The sequence below is a fragment of the Patiria miniata genome, unplaced genomic scaffold (genome assembly GCF_015706575.1).
Source record: "Patiria miniata isolate m_02_andy unplaced genomic scaffold, ASM1570657v1 HiC_scaffold_20, whole genome shotgun sequence".
NCBI classification, from domain to species: Eukaryota; Metazoa; Echinodermata; class Asteroidea; order Valvatida; family Asterinidae; genus Patiria; species Patiria miniata.
In genome coordinates, this window is record NW_024037059.1 from 27,560,141 (window position 1) to 27,576,432 (window position 16,292).

At 38.9% G+C, this 16,292-nt stretch overlaps 1 protein-coding gene across 4 annotated transcripts; it reads right to left on the minus strand.

Annotated features, from left to right (window-relative positions):
* Nucleotides 1–3,426: 3,426 nt before the first annotated feature.
* Nucleotides 3,427–15,983, minus strand: LOC119728427 (CUB and sushi domain-containing protein 1-like). Of its 4 annotated transcripts, XM_038200657.1 has the most exons (6): nt 15,627–15,983; nt 15,286–15,393; nt 14,563–14,675; nt 8,390–8,543; nt 8,072–8,152; nt 7,030–7,069 (listed from the first exon to the last, which is right to left on the minus strand). In XM_038200657.1, exons 1-4 carry the CDS (start codon nt 15,940–15,942, stop codon nt 8,454–8,456), a joined length of 627 nt encoding a protein of 208 aa, XP_038056585.1. In that variant the 5' UTR covers nt 15,943–15,983; the 3' UTR covers nt 7,030–7,069; nt 8,072–8,152; nt 8,390–8,453. The 4 variants fall into 4 exon arrangements, with proteins under 4 accessions (XP_038056587.1, XP_038056588.1, XP_038056584.1 ...); XM_038200659.1 differs by lacking the exons at nt 7,030–7,069; nt 8,072–8,152; nt 8,390–8,543 and adding exons at nt 3,427–3,574; nt 5,107–5,175; XM_038200660.1 differs by lacking the exons at nt 7,030–7,069; nt 8,072–8,152; nt 8,390–8,543 and adding exons at nt 4,012–4,154; nt 5,107–5,175.
* Between the last annotated feature and the right edge of the window lie 309 nt (nt 15,984–16,292).

The window sequence follows — 16,292 nt, forward strand, 5'->3', positions numbered from 1 at the left end:
TCCAAACTTTGCTCAGGAAATTGTATGAAAAGTGGACGTCTGAATAAGGGTTATTTTGCTATTTGCTTGTAACAAAGCGAGTGTGCATCCAAAGCATAATTAAACTAGCAACAAAGTCTGTATGTGAAAATAGAAAAACAAATCCAAGAATTGTCTGTATAACTCAGCTCTGTGTATTATAATTGATCCGTCAGTCTTTAGTGATCTGTCAATAATAAGTAAAGCCTCTGTGATCCACTCTCATTTTTTTAACGATAATTTTAAATAGTTTTACACTCAGTTTTAATCAGCAATGTCTTATCTTAGCAATCTTTAGAAGTCTGTTAATGATAATGAATAATTTCTCCCGTTTTGATTGGTACCTTTTAATTTACAATTTAAAGATGTATTGATTGTATTCTAATTAGTTTTTAAGTAAAATACACATTGTAAATTTGAATGTTTTCAGCCTATGGCCTGCTTTTAATTCAAATAAATAAATAAACCATAATAATAATACATGAAATAATAATAACAATAATAATAACTCAATTAAGTCCAGTTAAGAAATGGGGGAGTTTATGTACAGCCTGGGCAGACAAGTTTTGTATTTTCCAGTTTTCAAGCTTAATTTGATGATAGCTGAGTCCTATAAATACTGATTGGCAAATTGGCATGGTTCAGAGAACTCTTGGAGTTTTTAAGAATGAATTATTGTTTCACTGAAGCAAAAGCGTCTAAAAAAGTTGCTCCCTTAGGCCTATTAGTCGCATCCTTGTAGATAGGATAGGAGGCCTGGTTGTATATGGGTGTTTACATAAATGTGGAGGCCAGTGGTATAATGCACATGTATGTTCTCTCCTTTCAAGGGCCATTTCCATGTTAAAATAACCAGCTTGCTAATATTTGTGTTTTACTTTATTGCCCATATCACTATGTACCCACTGAAATAAAAAAAATAAATCACCACAATGCATTTGTATAATTTTGATCAAAAATTTGCCAGAATTATGACATTTTTAGGTAAAATTGCGTGACATTTTTAGAGCTTGTCCAATGGTGCACAGTTTTCATTCTTTCAATTGATAAATTTGGTCCTTTTTAATTCTAAATGATTGATGATAACCCAAAACTTAATATTTAAACACAATGTTCGTGCATCGGCAACTTTGTATCATTTTGACATGCCCGCTAAAAACACCATCACTCTGTAACATTTGGTGTCAGCAAATCCTGTTACAGAGTGAACTTTACCACTGATTAGGGCCTATAATATTTGTAGAAACTGTCAACTATTCTAAATTTTAAGTGATTATTGAAGTCTTTTATTAAATAAAGAGACTAAAGAAGACCAAAAGTGAAATTCAAAGAAGTACAAGAAATATACCAATTTTAAATATTGGCAGATCAATTTGGTGTTATCAAAAAACGTTACAGTGTGATACTTTGCAGCTGCACTCTGAATTTGTCAAACTGTATTTGTCAACAAGTTTAACTAAACATATATCCCGGAGATTGGCTTGGAATATACATGTAGATGTCATTACATTTTGAATCCTTCTCTTAGAATTTGAAATAAGAGGCAATAAAGGTTTGGTGTCAACACTGACTCCGTTACAGGTGAAATACCTCTTTTCAGCTGAAACAATGAAGCAAAAGCACCTGTTTGATTGATGATTGAGTTTGTAGCTAAAATAATGACTAAGTTTTTTAATACAATGAAAACTTTGGCATAGGACAGGTTAAAGTAGAACTACAGTGAAGAAAAGTGATAAAAGTGTTCTTGGTGTTGGTGTCAGCGTTACAGGTGAAATGATTATTATAACAAACTAAACTTCCAGTCTCAGAAACAAGTATCTGATGTAGAAACCATCAAGCTTATCACTAAATAGAAAGGTTTAAATGGTTTGATACCATTTATTACTATTATTATCAGTTAGTTGTAGGATTGTCACTCTGTAACAGTGACTATTTGGTGTCAGCGTTACAGGTGAAATGTTGGTTAACACCAGGCTTTACTTACAATAACATGCTTTCTAGTGGTGTTTGTAAATCTTCATTGCTCTTCATAGTTGCAGTTTTGGGTGTCAAACTTGCTTTTAGAGAACAAGTGAGTGTTTGTCTTAAAATAATATAATTTTATGTCAAGTGAGAGCTACATTTTTTTAATCATCAAAATATGTCAAATTTCCTAAAACTTGATATTTGATTTTCAACAAATGTTGAACAAGGATAGTGTTAAAGTTTTTTTTAACTTATACATGTATGTGTTGCAAAAAGCAACATGTCTTTACCATACCTGAACAATAACCTGGTGCGAGCTCTAAAAGAAATTAACAATTTGGTGTCACTGTTACAGGTGAAATTTGTGTCCCATATGCTAGTTTATCATGTTGCTACTCTAAAAAGGGTCATGTTACAGAAAAATGGTTTTGTTTTTGACAAAATATAGACCCTAGACTGCAAAACCATGTGAAGCTGAATTTAATTTGGTTATTTTGAAAATTTGACCCTAATGTCACACACTGGCCTCCACATTTATGTAAACACCATATACAAACAATCCAGGAAATATAAATTTATTGTGACCTGGCATCATTACATCTTGCAAGGTGACAGAAGAAAGTCCTGAATAGTGCCCTCTACCCCGCCTCACCCGGCCGCAGCATTACATGACAAAAAACAATGAAACAAGCCCATTGGTTTTACTTTAAACATGCCTTAGACCTTACTCCATATTTTTTTATACAATTTCCTTAAAACATAAGTAGTGACTATCAAAGGTTATTAATATCACTCAATCTGAAAATAAAAAGAAAACAAAAATCCCCACTTGCATTATTCTCAATTAGGCCCTCAAAAAAAAGTCATGCGTCAATTTTGATCTATTGCATCATTTCTTAAAAATTTTCCAAAGTAGCTACAACAGCGCCTTTTATTGCCGCACCGCCTCAATTTTTTAGCACCAACACAAGGGCACCAAGGCAAATGATGAAACACCATATGAGAACTCAAACAAGCAAAACAGGACCACTTTGTCTGCACAATCCAAGCTTGGGAAAAAAATTGCAAAGAATATTTTTTGAAACGCATCACTACATCAATTACAGAACTCTGGTCTGACCAGATAGAGACCCACTATTTTTTTTGGCTGTGCGCAATTCTGTCTCATGTTGGATGAATGCCCCATACATGTATATTATATTGAGAGTCACAAATTTTCGGACTACATGTAGGTATGAACCAAATAGGCTACTCCTCAATTCCAACTAGGATAACTGAGATTACAACTTGAAATAAAAAGGAATCGAACCTAAAAAGAAACAAGCATTAGGATCTGAACCAAAGACTTTTCAATTCATTCAAGGATAACTAAGGCTACACCTTGGAACAGAAGAGGAATTGAACCAAGGTCAAGCCCATACAGGACTCAAACTTGCTACTTACTTTATCATCAATGGTGTCAATCTTAGTCACCACAGCTCCGTCAATCAGTAGAGGTTGATCCATGTCTCAATGGTGTGCCTGGTCCACTACTTCATTACCACCCAAATAACTCCCCAACCAAGAGAACTGTTTGGTTGATTTTTATCAGCTGTTTGAGCAAAAATAACAGTAATCATAAGAAAATGAGACATTTTCTGTCTTTGTGCAGTTCGCTCTTGAAGGCATTATGTTCAAAAATTACCAAAATTCAAAAAGGTGTCATTACATTGAGAGAAGTCTGCTTAAGGTTGACAACATCATTTTTTAGAAATAAAAAAATCCTTGATTCTAATTTGATCGAAACAAAACAGGGGCCCTACACTATACACGATTGCCAAAATGATGATACTGATAGACGACATAAATCTGGGACTGCATGCACTGAGAATTAACATTCCCAATTGTGTTAGGAAAAATAACTCAGCAATTTTTCTTGACTCTCATTCATGTCCATAGACTTTATACACACACACCCACACACCCACACACTATCGAAGAAGTGGCATCAGCCATCAGGTTGCAACATTTGTTTCCAGTGAGGCAAACACTGACATTTCATTGTTAACTACTTGCATTGGGAGAGTTGGTTGACTTCCCCCTGCACCACCGTCATGACATTGGCTCAACCAACAACAGAAGATAATCAAGCCCACGTGAAGGTTTGCTGGCGATCGTGAATTGTAGACCCCCTGTTTTGTTTTTATCAAATAAGAGTCAAAATGTTTTTTATTGCGCAAAAATCACCTTTATCAAAAGCAGACGATCGCCAGTTTGCTAGACATGCCAGAAGTCAACCATGTCAACACGAGTCATCTAGATCTACATCTAGGCCCTACATGTACGCAGGTACTCAGCAAAGTCCACTTGATGTTAACGCTGAATATAAGTGATTGTCATGACTACGCCTGCGAACAGCCAAGTAATGTTGACAATGATAATGCAAGTGACTTTTTGAAATTATATCACCGCACCCACAGATTCTGTGTTTTTCAGTGGCCGAGAGTGTGCATCACATAGTATTTGCTATTTTCTGTCTACATGTACATGGCTAAAAGGACTATGGCACCTTCCATTTTAATACTGACTACATTGAGTGGCATAATCAAACTAGCCTCCTAGACCTGTTTTATAATGCCACTCGAAGCAGTCAATATGCAAGACTACAAATTATAAGCATAGCTTGTAAAGTACTCTGATAGTAAAACAGATCTAAGATGGTAGAATCAAGTTAAGGGGTTACGGGTAAAGTGCTTTCTGTCAATTTTTTTTTGATCATTTCATTTTTGCATATTTACCATAATAAATGAACTTGGATAAGTGTATTAAGTATAATCTATTGCAGTACCCTTTAAAATAACTTCCTGTGATATGGCACGTTTGGCTTAACCAGTTCACATCAGACAACGTGTTATACACGCAAGGTTTTGCGGTAATCGGAATGGATGATGGATAAACACGCAACAAGCGAGGCCCGAAATGTCTGTCAGTGGCCCGCTTGCAGCGAGCTACCCGTAGATGACAGCCTGAAGCCGTCTGGCATCCAGATTCATGAAAACAATCCCAAGTCTTGGTCTGGTCAATGTCAAAATAGTCCAGCACGAACTGGTTAAAACAATCTGCTGGGTCATATGAAATATTTACCTTTTAGACGTCATAGTTGGAAATGATGGCGTTGAACAGCGTGTACAAGGCATTCAACAAGTTAACAACCTGGAAAGTTAAGCGCAAGATGTAAAGGGTAACTCTGGTGACACTATTGGTTTGCAATTATTTTTGGTGCTACTGTAATTGGCGATTTGGCCCCTGTTGGATCCGGTTGAAATAAATAAATAAATAAATAATCTGAGTAGACAATTTGATCAAATTTGAGTGCATTTTACGTTTTGAACTTAAGCCACCTTTGAGAATATGATTGAAAAGTACTAGGCCCTACATGCCCTAGGTGCATGTATATCTAGGCTGATTATAAAGATTACGTGCACAAACAGTAGATTGTCCCTTTTTGACAACTTTTGAGAGCCCTAGTTGGAGAGACGCACTGCGTGAATGTACTGGTACGTGCCCTTTCGTGTAATTATGTCATCATGCCAATGTTTGTGTTGGACATTCCTCACTAAATATTTGCATAATTTATATAACTGTAGCAAAATGCTTCCGTCTTCAAGTTAAATTTATTATCATTGCACTTCCGGTTACACTGGAAGTAAAGGTCAAATGGAAAGTATTCACTTTCTTAGAGTTTAGGCACTCTCCTGAAGACGGTCAGAGCATACTGACCGGAACGTCGAGTTTATACCTCTGGTTCTTTTCAGAACCATTCTCTTAGTTGAGAAATTATTCGCACATGGTGTTTCCGCAAACCTTTCATTATTTAAAGGTCAAATGGTATGCGCCCTGGAACAAAATATATTGCCAGTGGCAATGTCTGAAACAACAAAAAATGAGAATACTACTCTGTTCCGTTATAAAGTTATAGCCTAATTAAAAGTAAGCTCTCAAATGTTCATGTTAACCCGCTTGTAATTTGATACCAGGTGATGTCATGATGACATCACAATTTCTTTTACATCTTCGGACCAGGGTTCAAATTCCATCTTGGTTTTATCGTCATCACGTGAACAGTTTGGAAAATATGTGGTTCGTTTTGATTTTGAGGCTTCTGTCTGTAATTTAAATTCACCCAACTTTGACCTTCCAGTAGACCCGGAAGTAAAGGCCAAGCGAGTTTACGAACGTTTAGGAGAAAACCCACGGAGAAATATTGCCCAGAAAAAAAAACCCAAAGAATAATTCTTACCATTTTAAAAAGGTGATCGGGTCATACCCGATCAAAAAGTCCCCAAAAAATTTCAATGTGATGAATTCCTGCTTTTGACAGATTTTCCACCTTTTTCTGTTTTAGTTTTATTGTGCTCAGCATAAAAATTGGGCAAGAAAGATCTTTTGCTGTTAATCCCTCAACCGTTTTAAAGTAAAGTATGATTTTCTCTTCAAATATAAAAAAGTCTTACTTTGCAGTACTTCGAGTCTGTTCCATCCCTGTGAAGCACCAGCAAGGTAGTGATCGATGTACAAGGGAGCTCTGGTCTGAGTCTGTTCCATCCCTGTGAAGCACCAGCAAGGCGGTGAAGTACTTAGTGTGGTCCTTCTCTTGGGCCGCATAGTGCTTCTCAAGAGAGCTCTGGTCTGAGTCCGTACCATCCCTGTGAAGTATCAGCAAGGTATACATGCAGTGATGTACTTGGTGCGGTCCTTCTCCAGGGCTGTATAGTGCTTCTCAAGGGAGCTCTGGTCTGAGTCTGTTCCATCCCTGTGAAGCACCAGCAAGGTAGTGATGTACTTGGTGCGGTCCTTCTCCTGGGCCGTATAGTGCTTCTCAAGGGAGCTCTGGTCTGAGTCTGTTCCATCCCTGTGAAGCATCAGCAAGGTAGTATTGTACTTGGTGCGGTCCTTCTCCTGGGCCGTACAGTGCTTCTCAAGAGAGCTCTGGTCTGAGTCTGTTCTAGCCGTGAGAAGCAGTCCTTCTCCTGGGCCTTATAGTGCTTCTATAGTGCTTCTCAAGAGAGCTCTCTGATGTGAAGTGAGCTGGTAGATCTGCCATCACCTGGTCAAGAAATTTGAATATTGTCAATTTGGGAAAAAATGTTTGATACTGATTGAGCGATTAACTTGTATTCATTATTAGCTATCCTGCAAATTCGAGTGGAACAAGGTAAAAAAAAAAATAGGTTAACCAGTTTGCATCGGATAACGTGTATACAAACAAAGATTTTGCGGTATTCGTAGCGGATGCCAGATGAACAAGAATGATAGCTGAGTCCTATAAATACAGATGTCAAATTGGTTCAGAGAACTCTTGGAGTTTTTAAGAATAAATTATTGTTTCACTGAAGAAGAAGTGTCTTTGCTCCCTTATTAGTCCCATCCTTGTAGATAGGATAGGATGCCTGGTTATATATCTTTGATACAAACGAATCCGGGAAATATAAATTTATAGTGACTTGGCATCATTACATCTTGCAAGGTGACAAAAGAAAGTCCTGAATAGCGCCCTCTACGCCACCTCACCCGGCCGCAGCATTACATGACAAAAACAATGAAAAAAGCCCATTGGTTTTACTTTAAACATGCCTTAGACCTTACTCCATATTTTTTATACAATTTCCTTAAAAAAAGTTAAAACATAAGTAGTAACTATCAAAGGTTATTAATATCACTCAATCTGAAAATAAAAAGAAAACAAAAATCCCCCACTTACATTATTGTCCATTCAGCCATAAAAAATCGTTGCGCGTCAATTTTGATCTGTTAAGTCAATTTCTTTTTTTCTTTAAAATTTTCTGTAGCTACAACAGTGCCCTTTAGTGCTGCACCACCTCAAATATTTAGCACTAAGGAGCACAAGGGCACCAAGGCAAATGATAAGGGAACCAAGTCAAATTATGTAACACCATATGAGAACTCAAACAAACAAAGCAGTACCACTTTGCTATTTTTTCCCAAGCTTGGATGGTACAGACAAAGAATATTTTCTTAAACGCATCACTGGTTTGAATACAATTTAATACCAAATTAGTGACTCTCAACAGTATAGTTATGAACTCACAGTCTGTTTGTTTGATGACGGAATTTTTGTTACAACTTCCACATGGTAGTAGATTAAAAGGCGACTACAAAATACTTCAGTCTTTGTTAAAAAAAAAAAAAATAGGTGACTTGATCAAAGTTAGTTATTGTACAAGTGTGATGAGGCCTAAACCTTTTTTTTCCTGAATCTTTTTCTTAAAGTTGCTAAATGAAAGCTGTAATCGCGAACAACAAATCTGTTGGTGAACACACAATTGTGTGTTAATTTGAATTTGTTGTTAGGTTTTTCAAATAGACCTACAAACGCTGTAGTATAATAGCTGATTATGCTTTTTACCTCTTTACAAAAAATTGCTGATCCAAATGCGTTGCAGATAATGTTGGGATAATATTCTGGTTGTTTACAAGTTTTGTTTGGGTGGCTTGATTTGGTCGATCTTGTAGCTTGGATCATGTCCCTCGAGCCAGTACGTCAGGCTTTCACCTTTGCCCTGAAATAAAAGAAAGAAAATAGATAAGAGATTGATTGAAACAGTTATCTCATGTTTCCTTTGAAATATGATGGACTTAAGAATTTGCAGCAGTGAAAATTGAAGGAAGGGTAGATCATTTGTCATTTGTGATTTTTTTTCCATTTAAAGCAACAAAAGTGCTCAAAATCTAAAGATGGGTGCTTAACAACTACCCCAAATGAAGTTAAAGATATGTGAATGCTGTGTTTTCAGAGGAAACAATATTCTAGGATCTCAATTTCTATTCAAAAGTTGCCGAGCCACGTTTGTTCTCATTCAGCTGATTGAAGCTTTGCAATGTTGCACACTAAACCGCTGAATGAGTCATGTCAACACTTGTGCACACCCATTCACAGATTAGTCCGATCACAAACCAACTACTAACACTATTTAGAAATGGCCTTCTTTTATTGTGTTCTTCACAATGACAGCATGTAATGCCAGAGAGAATAATTTCACAGGCAGTCCGACTAGCTGTACTAAGGGTTGTTTTTTATTTTTATTGTAATTTTTGTACTTGGGTATCGATCCTTTGCAGCTGGACTCTGATGTTCTCATAGAGCTATATTAAAGTACAATACTTGTGATGTACTTGTGACTAGACTTGTGATGTACTTGTGACTAGACTTGTGATGTACTTGTGACTAGACTTGTGAAATACTTGTGACTGGACTTGTGATGTACTTGTGACTAGACTTGTGATTTACTTGTGACTGGACTTGTGATATACTTGTGACTGGACTTGTGATTCACTTGTGACTGGACTTGTGATGTACTTGTGACTGGACTTGTGATGTACTTGCCACCAGACTTGTGATGAACTTGTGACTGGACTTGTGATATACTTGTGACTGGACTTGTGATTCACTTGTGACTGGACTTGTGATGTACTTGTGACTGGACTTGTGATGTACTTGCCGCCAGACTTGTGATGAACTTGTGACTGGACTTGTGATATACTTGTGACTGGACTTGTGATTTACTTGTGACTAAACTTGTGATGTACTTGGACTCGACTTGTGATGTACCTGTGACTGGACTTGTGATGTACCTGTGACTGGACTTGTGATGTACTTGTGACTATAGACTTGTAATATACTTGTGGCTGGACTTGTGATGTACTTGTGACTGGACTTGTGATGTACTTGTGACTGGACTTGTGATGTATTTGCCACCAGACTTGCGATGTACTTGTGAACAGACTAGTGATGTTCTTGTGACTGGGCTTATGATGCACTTGTGACTAAACTTGTGACGTTCTTGTGACTGGACTTGTGATGTACCTGTGACTGGACTTGTGATGTACCTGTGACTGGACTTGTGATGTACTTGTGACTAGACTTGTGATGTACCTGTGACTATAGACTTGTAATATACTTGTGGCTGGACTTGTGATGTACCTGTGACTACACTTGTGACGTACTTGTGACTAGACTTGTGATGTTCTTGTGACTGGACTTGTGATGTACCTGTGACTGGACTTGTGATGTACCTATGACTAGAGTTGTAATGTACTTGTGACTAGACTTGTAATATACTTGTGGCTGGACTTGTGATGTACTTGTGACTGGACTTGTGATGTACTTGTGACTGGACTTGTGATGTATTTGCCACCAGACTTGTGATGTACCTGTGACTATAGACTTGTAATATACTTGTGGCTGGACTTGTGATGTACCTGTGACTACACTTGTGACGTACTTGTGACTAGACTTGTGATGTTCTTGTGACTGGACTTGTGATGTACCTGTGACTGGACTTGTGATGTACTTGTGACTAGACTTGTGATGTACCTGTGACTATAGACTTGTAATATACTTGTGGCTGGACTTGTGATGTACCTGTGACTACACTTGTGACGTACTTGTGACTAGACTTGTGATGTTCTTGTGACTGGACTTGTGATGTACCTGTGACTGGACTTGTGATGTACCTATGACTAGAGTTGTAATGTACTTGTGACTAGACTTGTAATGTACTTGTGGCTGGACTTGTGATGTACTTGTGACTGGACTGGTGATGTACTTGTGACTGGGCTTATGATGCATGTGTGACTAGACTTTTGATGTACTTGTGACTAGACTTATGATGTACTTGTGAATGGACTTGTGATGTACTTGTGACTAGACTTGTGTTATACTTGTGACTGGACTTGTGACTGGATTTGTGACTGGACTTGTGACTGGACATGTGACTGGACTTGTAATGTACTTGTGACTGAAATTGTAATGTGCTTGTGACTAGACTAATGATGTACTTGTGACTGGACTTGTAATGTACTTGTGAAGTACCTTTGACTGGACTTGTGATGTGACTTGTGATGTACTTGTGGCAGCACCTTCTCGTTTTTGCTCTGCGAAAATTCCATTTTTTTGCGTGTTACGTCTCGTTTTGTCGTATTGTGCCTTTGTCATATGTTGTGAGATAATTAGTGAGTTTTTAAGACATTGCAATACAGCAAACTGTTGGAAGTTTTGGATGTGACTGTGTCGACATTTGAGCAAGTCACGTTGCACCACCATGATACGCTACACCGCACAACAGTTACTCAGCATTGGAACCATATGATGAAACAGACTGGAGCAGTAGGCAGATTACCAGCGAAAGTGTGGTCTACGCTGAAGTTGCATGGTCTATGCAATAAATATATCAAGCGGGGTACCAGGGCTGGAATTACTCGCCAACGCCCCATCAGAGTCGTGGTTAACTGTAGAAATATGCGGCCTCGAAAGCAACAGGCGGCTGTCTGCGTGAGTAACTTGGTGGCAATTAAAACCAATAAACTTAATATACCTACCCTGATGAATGCGAACGCCAGAACTTTGATTCCAAAACTTGATGAGTTAAGTGTAACACTAACTGAACATAAAGTCGATGTGTGTTGCATAACAGAATCATGGTGTCCTAACAGTGTTCCTGATAGCGTCCTGTTGTTAGATCACTATCACCCCCCCCCCCCCCCCAATAAGACATAACAGAGACCATACATCAGGTGGAGGGATTGTGTGCTATGTACATGCCAACATTCCATTCTCGGTGCTCAGGAATTTAGCTGAGGAGAACGTCGAGTCTGTCTGGCTTAAATTGCAGCCCCAACGTCTTCCGCGGCAGTTTAATGCCATTGTGTTTGGAGCTATTTATCAGCCCCATAACGTCAAAGACAAGCATAATCATATATATATGCTGGAGCACATATACACCTCGCTATAGACAGTGTTATGAGCTTGCACCCATCTGCGGGAATTATTTTAACAGGTGACTTTAACCGAATGCCAGATGCTATCCTCAAACGCAACTACAAATTGAAGCAAATCGTTAAAGGGGCAACACGAAACAATGCGCGCCTGGACCTGATATACACTAACATGAGTGATGTGTACTATGAACCAACAATTGAACCAGCGCTTGGTCTGTCTGATCATCAAGTGGTGGTTTGTCAATCCAAGCCGTCGTTTGCAATGCAACCTGCCAAAAAACATTCACGGGTTATTAGACGCTTTCTCCGACGTGCAAAAGCAGCATTCAAAGATGAGTTGCAGGAGGTGGACTGGACTCCATTGTACCAGTGTATCCCTTGCTCAGATAAATATGACCAGTTTGAAACAACCATCGTATCCCTTGTAGACCGGCACTTCCAGTGGAAGCAAGTCACCAGAGTAGAAAGTGAAAAACCTTGGGTCACAGATCGTTTTAGGGATTTGATAAAAAAGAGACAGCGTGCTTGGCACGGAGGACACCAGCCCCAGTATAGGTACTACAGAAACAAAGTGAACAGGTTGAGGAAGTCGATTCGGAAACAGTACTTTCAGGCAAAAGTTGATCTTCTGGACCTTAAACAAAGCAGAAATTGGTGGAACGAAGTAAATTCACTCAAAGGTGAGAAACACGACTATAACCATTGAAAAACCTTGTCGACAATGTTGCGCATGGTGATCAGGAAATTTGCTGAATTGGTGAATTCTTTCTTTGCATCCATCTCATCCGATCTAAGCACCAGAGTCTCACAGTGAAGATTTAATTCCTACCAAGTACGTCCTCACAAGTTCGGCGGTTGAGAAAGCACTGAAGTCGGTGAGAACACACAAGGCACCTGGTCCTGATCAGATTCCCAATTGGATCTTGAAAGATCACGCATCCATGTTGGCAAGACCCGTCTGCTCCATCTTTAATGCTTTGGTGGCCCAAGCAACTCTACCAAGCATCTGGAAGGCTGCTGATGTTATCGCCATCTCAAAAACAACTCCACCTGCCTCAGTAGAGAATGACTTGCGTCCAATCTCCCTAACCCCCGTGCTAGTGAAGATTCTTGAGGGATTCGTGTTTAAATGGCTATGGGAGCAGTACCAGCCGCAGTTAGATCCAGTCCAATTTGGTAACGTCCCGGGCTCATCAACTACTTGCGCTCTCATTGACCTGTTGCACAACTGGTACTCTGCCACAGATCAAGCCAAGAACATGGTGCGTGTCCTTTTCCTCGACTACAGCAAGGCATTTCATAGGATCAACCATGTGATTCTCATCGATAAACTGAAATCTCTTCATGTTGATCAAGTCATCGTCAACTGGGTTACAGAGTTTCTGCGACACAGAATGCAACGTGTTAAGATCGGCACCTGTAAATCGCAGTGGACTGTCATCAATGGTGGAGTCCCACAGGGAACAAAACTTGGGCCATTGCTTTTCATCATGATGATTGGAGATCTTCAACCCTCCCTGCCCACAGTCAAATATGCTGATGATACAACACTGTGTGAAATAGTAACATCGCCAGATGAATCCAAAATGCAGGAGTCGGTACAGGAGGTGATTGATTGGTCCTCACATAATGACATGCGGATTAATCCAAATAAAACTAAAGAAATGGTTATCAGTTTCCGTAAACATGTGCCGTTAATTCCAAGCATAAACATTGATGATCATAACATTGATCGTGTGAAACAAATGAAACTGTTAGGGTTGAACATCAGTGATGATTTACGATGGGAAACTCATGTTAATGCTGTGTATACGAAAGCTGCTCAGAGACTTTATTTGTTAGTGCAACTTCGTAGGGCAGGTCTTAACCAGCTGGACCTCTGCAAATACTATTTTGCTTGTATTAGATCCATACTTGATTATGCATGCCAGGTTTACCATAGCAGCTTAACTAAGGAACAGTCCAATTTGTTGGAATCCATTCAACGAAGAGCTTTGAGAATTATTATCCCTGGTAAGTCTTATGCAAAGGCAATGGAGCAGGTAGATATTCAAAGTCTATATGCCCGCGCAGGAAGTCACTGTGTGAGCAGTTATTCGCTGACATGTCAAATCCTAACCATAAGCTGAATCATTTGCTCGAAAAACACCAGCCTGTATCGTATGCATTAAGGAACCAAAGACAGTTCAGCCTGCCTTTCTGTAAAACGAACAGACTAAAGAATAGTTGCATTCCCTGGTGTCTTTATAATTTACAGTCCTAATTGTTAGTCACTTTTTAGCAATGTTAAGTTGATGCTGATGTTGATATTAATGACTATTTTAGGTTGAAGTGTTTTTATATCGTTTGAAGTTACCTGTGAATGCATGTGTGTCTAAATGATTTAAGTATGTATTATAACTGAAATGTTTTGTTTTTAAATTTAAATACTTGTCATGACCGGTGGAGCTCTGTTAGTCATGTTCTAGGTTTGTGAAAGTATGTTTCCAGTAACTTGGTTACTTTTAGGAGCTTTTAATGTTTATAATGTGCATTGCTATTTAAAAGGTTTAATATTTCAAACTCAAATGTAATTTAAATAGCTTTCAAAATGTTTTTAATCCAACCATTTTAGATGCTTTGGTTGCTAATAATAATAATAATAATAATAATGTACTTGTGACTGGACTTATGATGCACTTGTGACTAGACTTGTGATGTACTTGTGACTGGACTTGTGATGTACTTGTGACTGGACTTGTGATGTATTTGTGATTTATCAATCTTAAGTATCTCGGCCACAAGCAAAGACAATGATCTTACCTGAGTGAATACCGATGCGGAGTTTGAGTTTCTCATCTTGTCAGTTTGTGTGGCATGATCAACTATTAACGCCCTCCAGTAACCATTAGCGCAAACACACGTGTAGCCAGACCCTTGGGGGAAGCATATTATTGTTTTTCTAGTTATTGACTCGGTTACAAAGCTAGAGCTTGTAGGGACTCAAACACATTGCTGTGGTATGGCTGACTGTCATGTGAAGACACAACAGTTTCAAGGCATATAGGATCATTTGCATTTACCCCAAAGTAACCTACTGAATTATAACCAAAAAGCTGACGTGGATTAAAGATTGTACTGGTACTAAACACCCTGTGAAATTATTCCATCTGGCTCGCTGTCATTTAGAAGAAATCAACAAATGTAGGTGATTTCTAATGATCAGTCAAGTGACTGATCTCGGGATATAACTGAAGAGTACTTTTAATGAAATCATGTTTCTTGATTAAAGGTTGTGTATTTTTTTATGTTTTGCTTAAACTGTAATATCCACTGAGCTGAAACTTCAACCTGTTAGGTTTTAAAAACTCTTCTTTGGATTTTGAGTGGTGTTATTATTGGAAACGAACAAAATGCATGAAAAGCAAATGATCCTATTTGCCTTTAATGCATAACCAGAATAAACTAAGTCATGCATACTAGAAAAACAAAATTTGTCCCTTGGTTAAAAAAAATAAATACCATCTCAAATCTGGTGATATTTACCTGTTTTACAGCGAGGTCCGTAGTATCCTACAACACACATACAGGAATAACCACTGCCTGCTACTGAACATGCTCCATCATTGTAGCATGGGTTGGGAGAACACGGATCTGGTGAAACAAAAGGGACAAACAAAATCTGAAGTATTAGTACGGCCTCAATCAAAAATACGTTCAAGTTCTGAATAATAATCTAAGACATGGACAAACTGGGGAACCGTGAATATTGGGATGGGTAGCTCAGTTGGTAGAGCACTGGAATGGTTATCCGCAGGTCGCAGGTTCAAACCCCTCTCCAGTCAATTTCTTTCTTCAACTTTCTTCAAACAAAATGGACTACGTACCTTCTCCGCCACCAATCTCCATCAGCAAAACATCAAAACCTCCCAGCGTCACTTTCTCATTAGTCACAAACTGCATCGTCATTCCGTTGCCATCCGCCTCCACGTCCTCTGGGACCACGCCCCCAGAGTGGGCCAACACCCTCGCATCGGCGGTCGTGGTGTGTCCCTCGAAGATGCTCAAGACATCGTTGGGGGCTTCGGTGGAAAAGGTCAAGAAGTGGGCTCGGATGGTTGTGTTTGGGGCTGAGGTGATGGACCATGTTGTGATGAGGTTGTCTGGGTAGTTGGAGGGGTGGTAGGGGGACTTGAGAGACATGGTGCCCCCCGATGGAATGGTCACTTCACCACCCCACGTCGCTTCTGGTATCAAAAAAATAAACCGAAAATTGAAATAAGATTTAAGCTAACAACACAGTAACCACTTGATACTTTTGACATTTTCCAAGATTTGTCTCATTGTCCTCATAAAAGATTACTTTGCTGCTGTTACATCTCTTGTACCTCCAGCTTTCTCCCCACCATAGTTATCACCATATTCGTCACTATAGTTGGCATTGCTGACAGATTCTGTATCTTTCAACCTTGACTCTCTACCTCACCGTCTGTATCACCCTATTTGTCACTGCATACCTCTGTACCACTGGCATCAATGACCCGCAATGGATG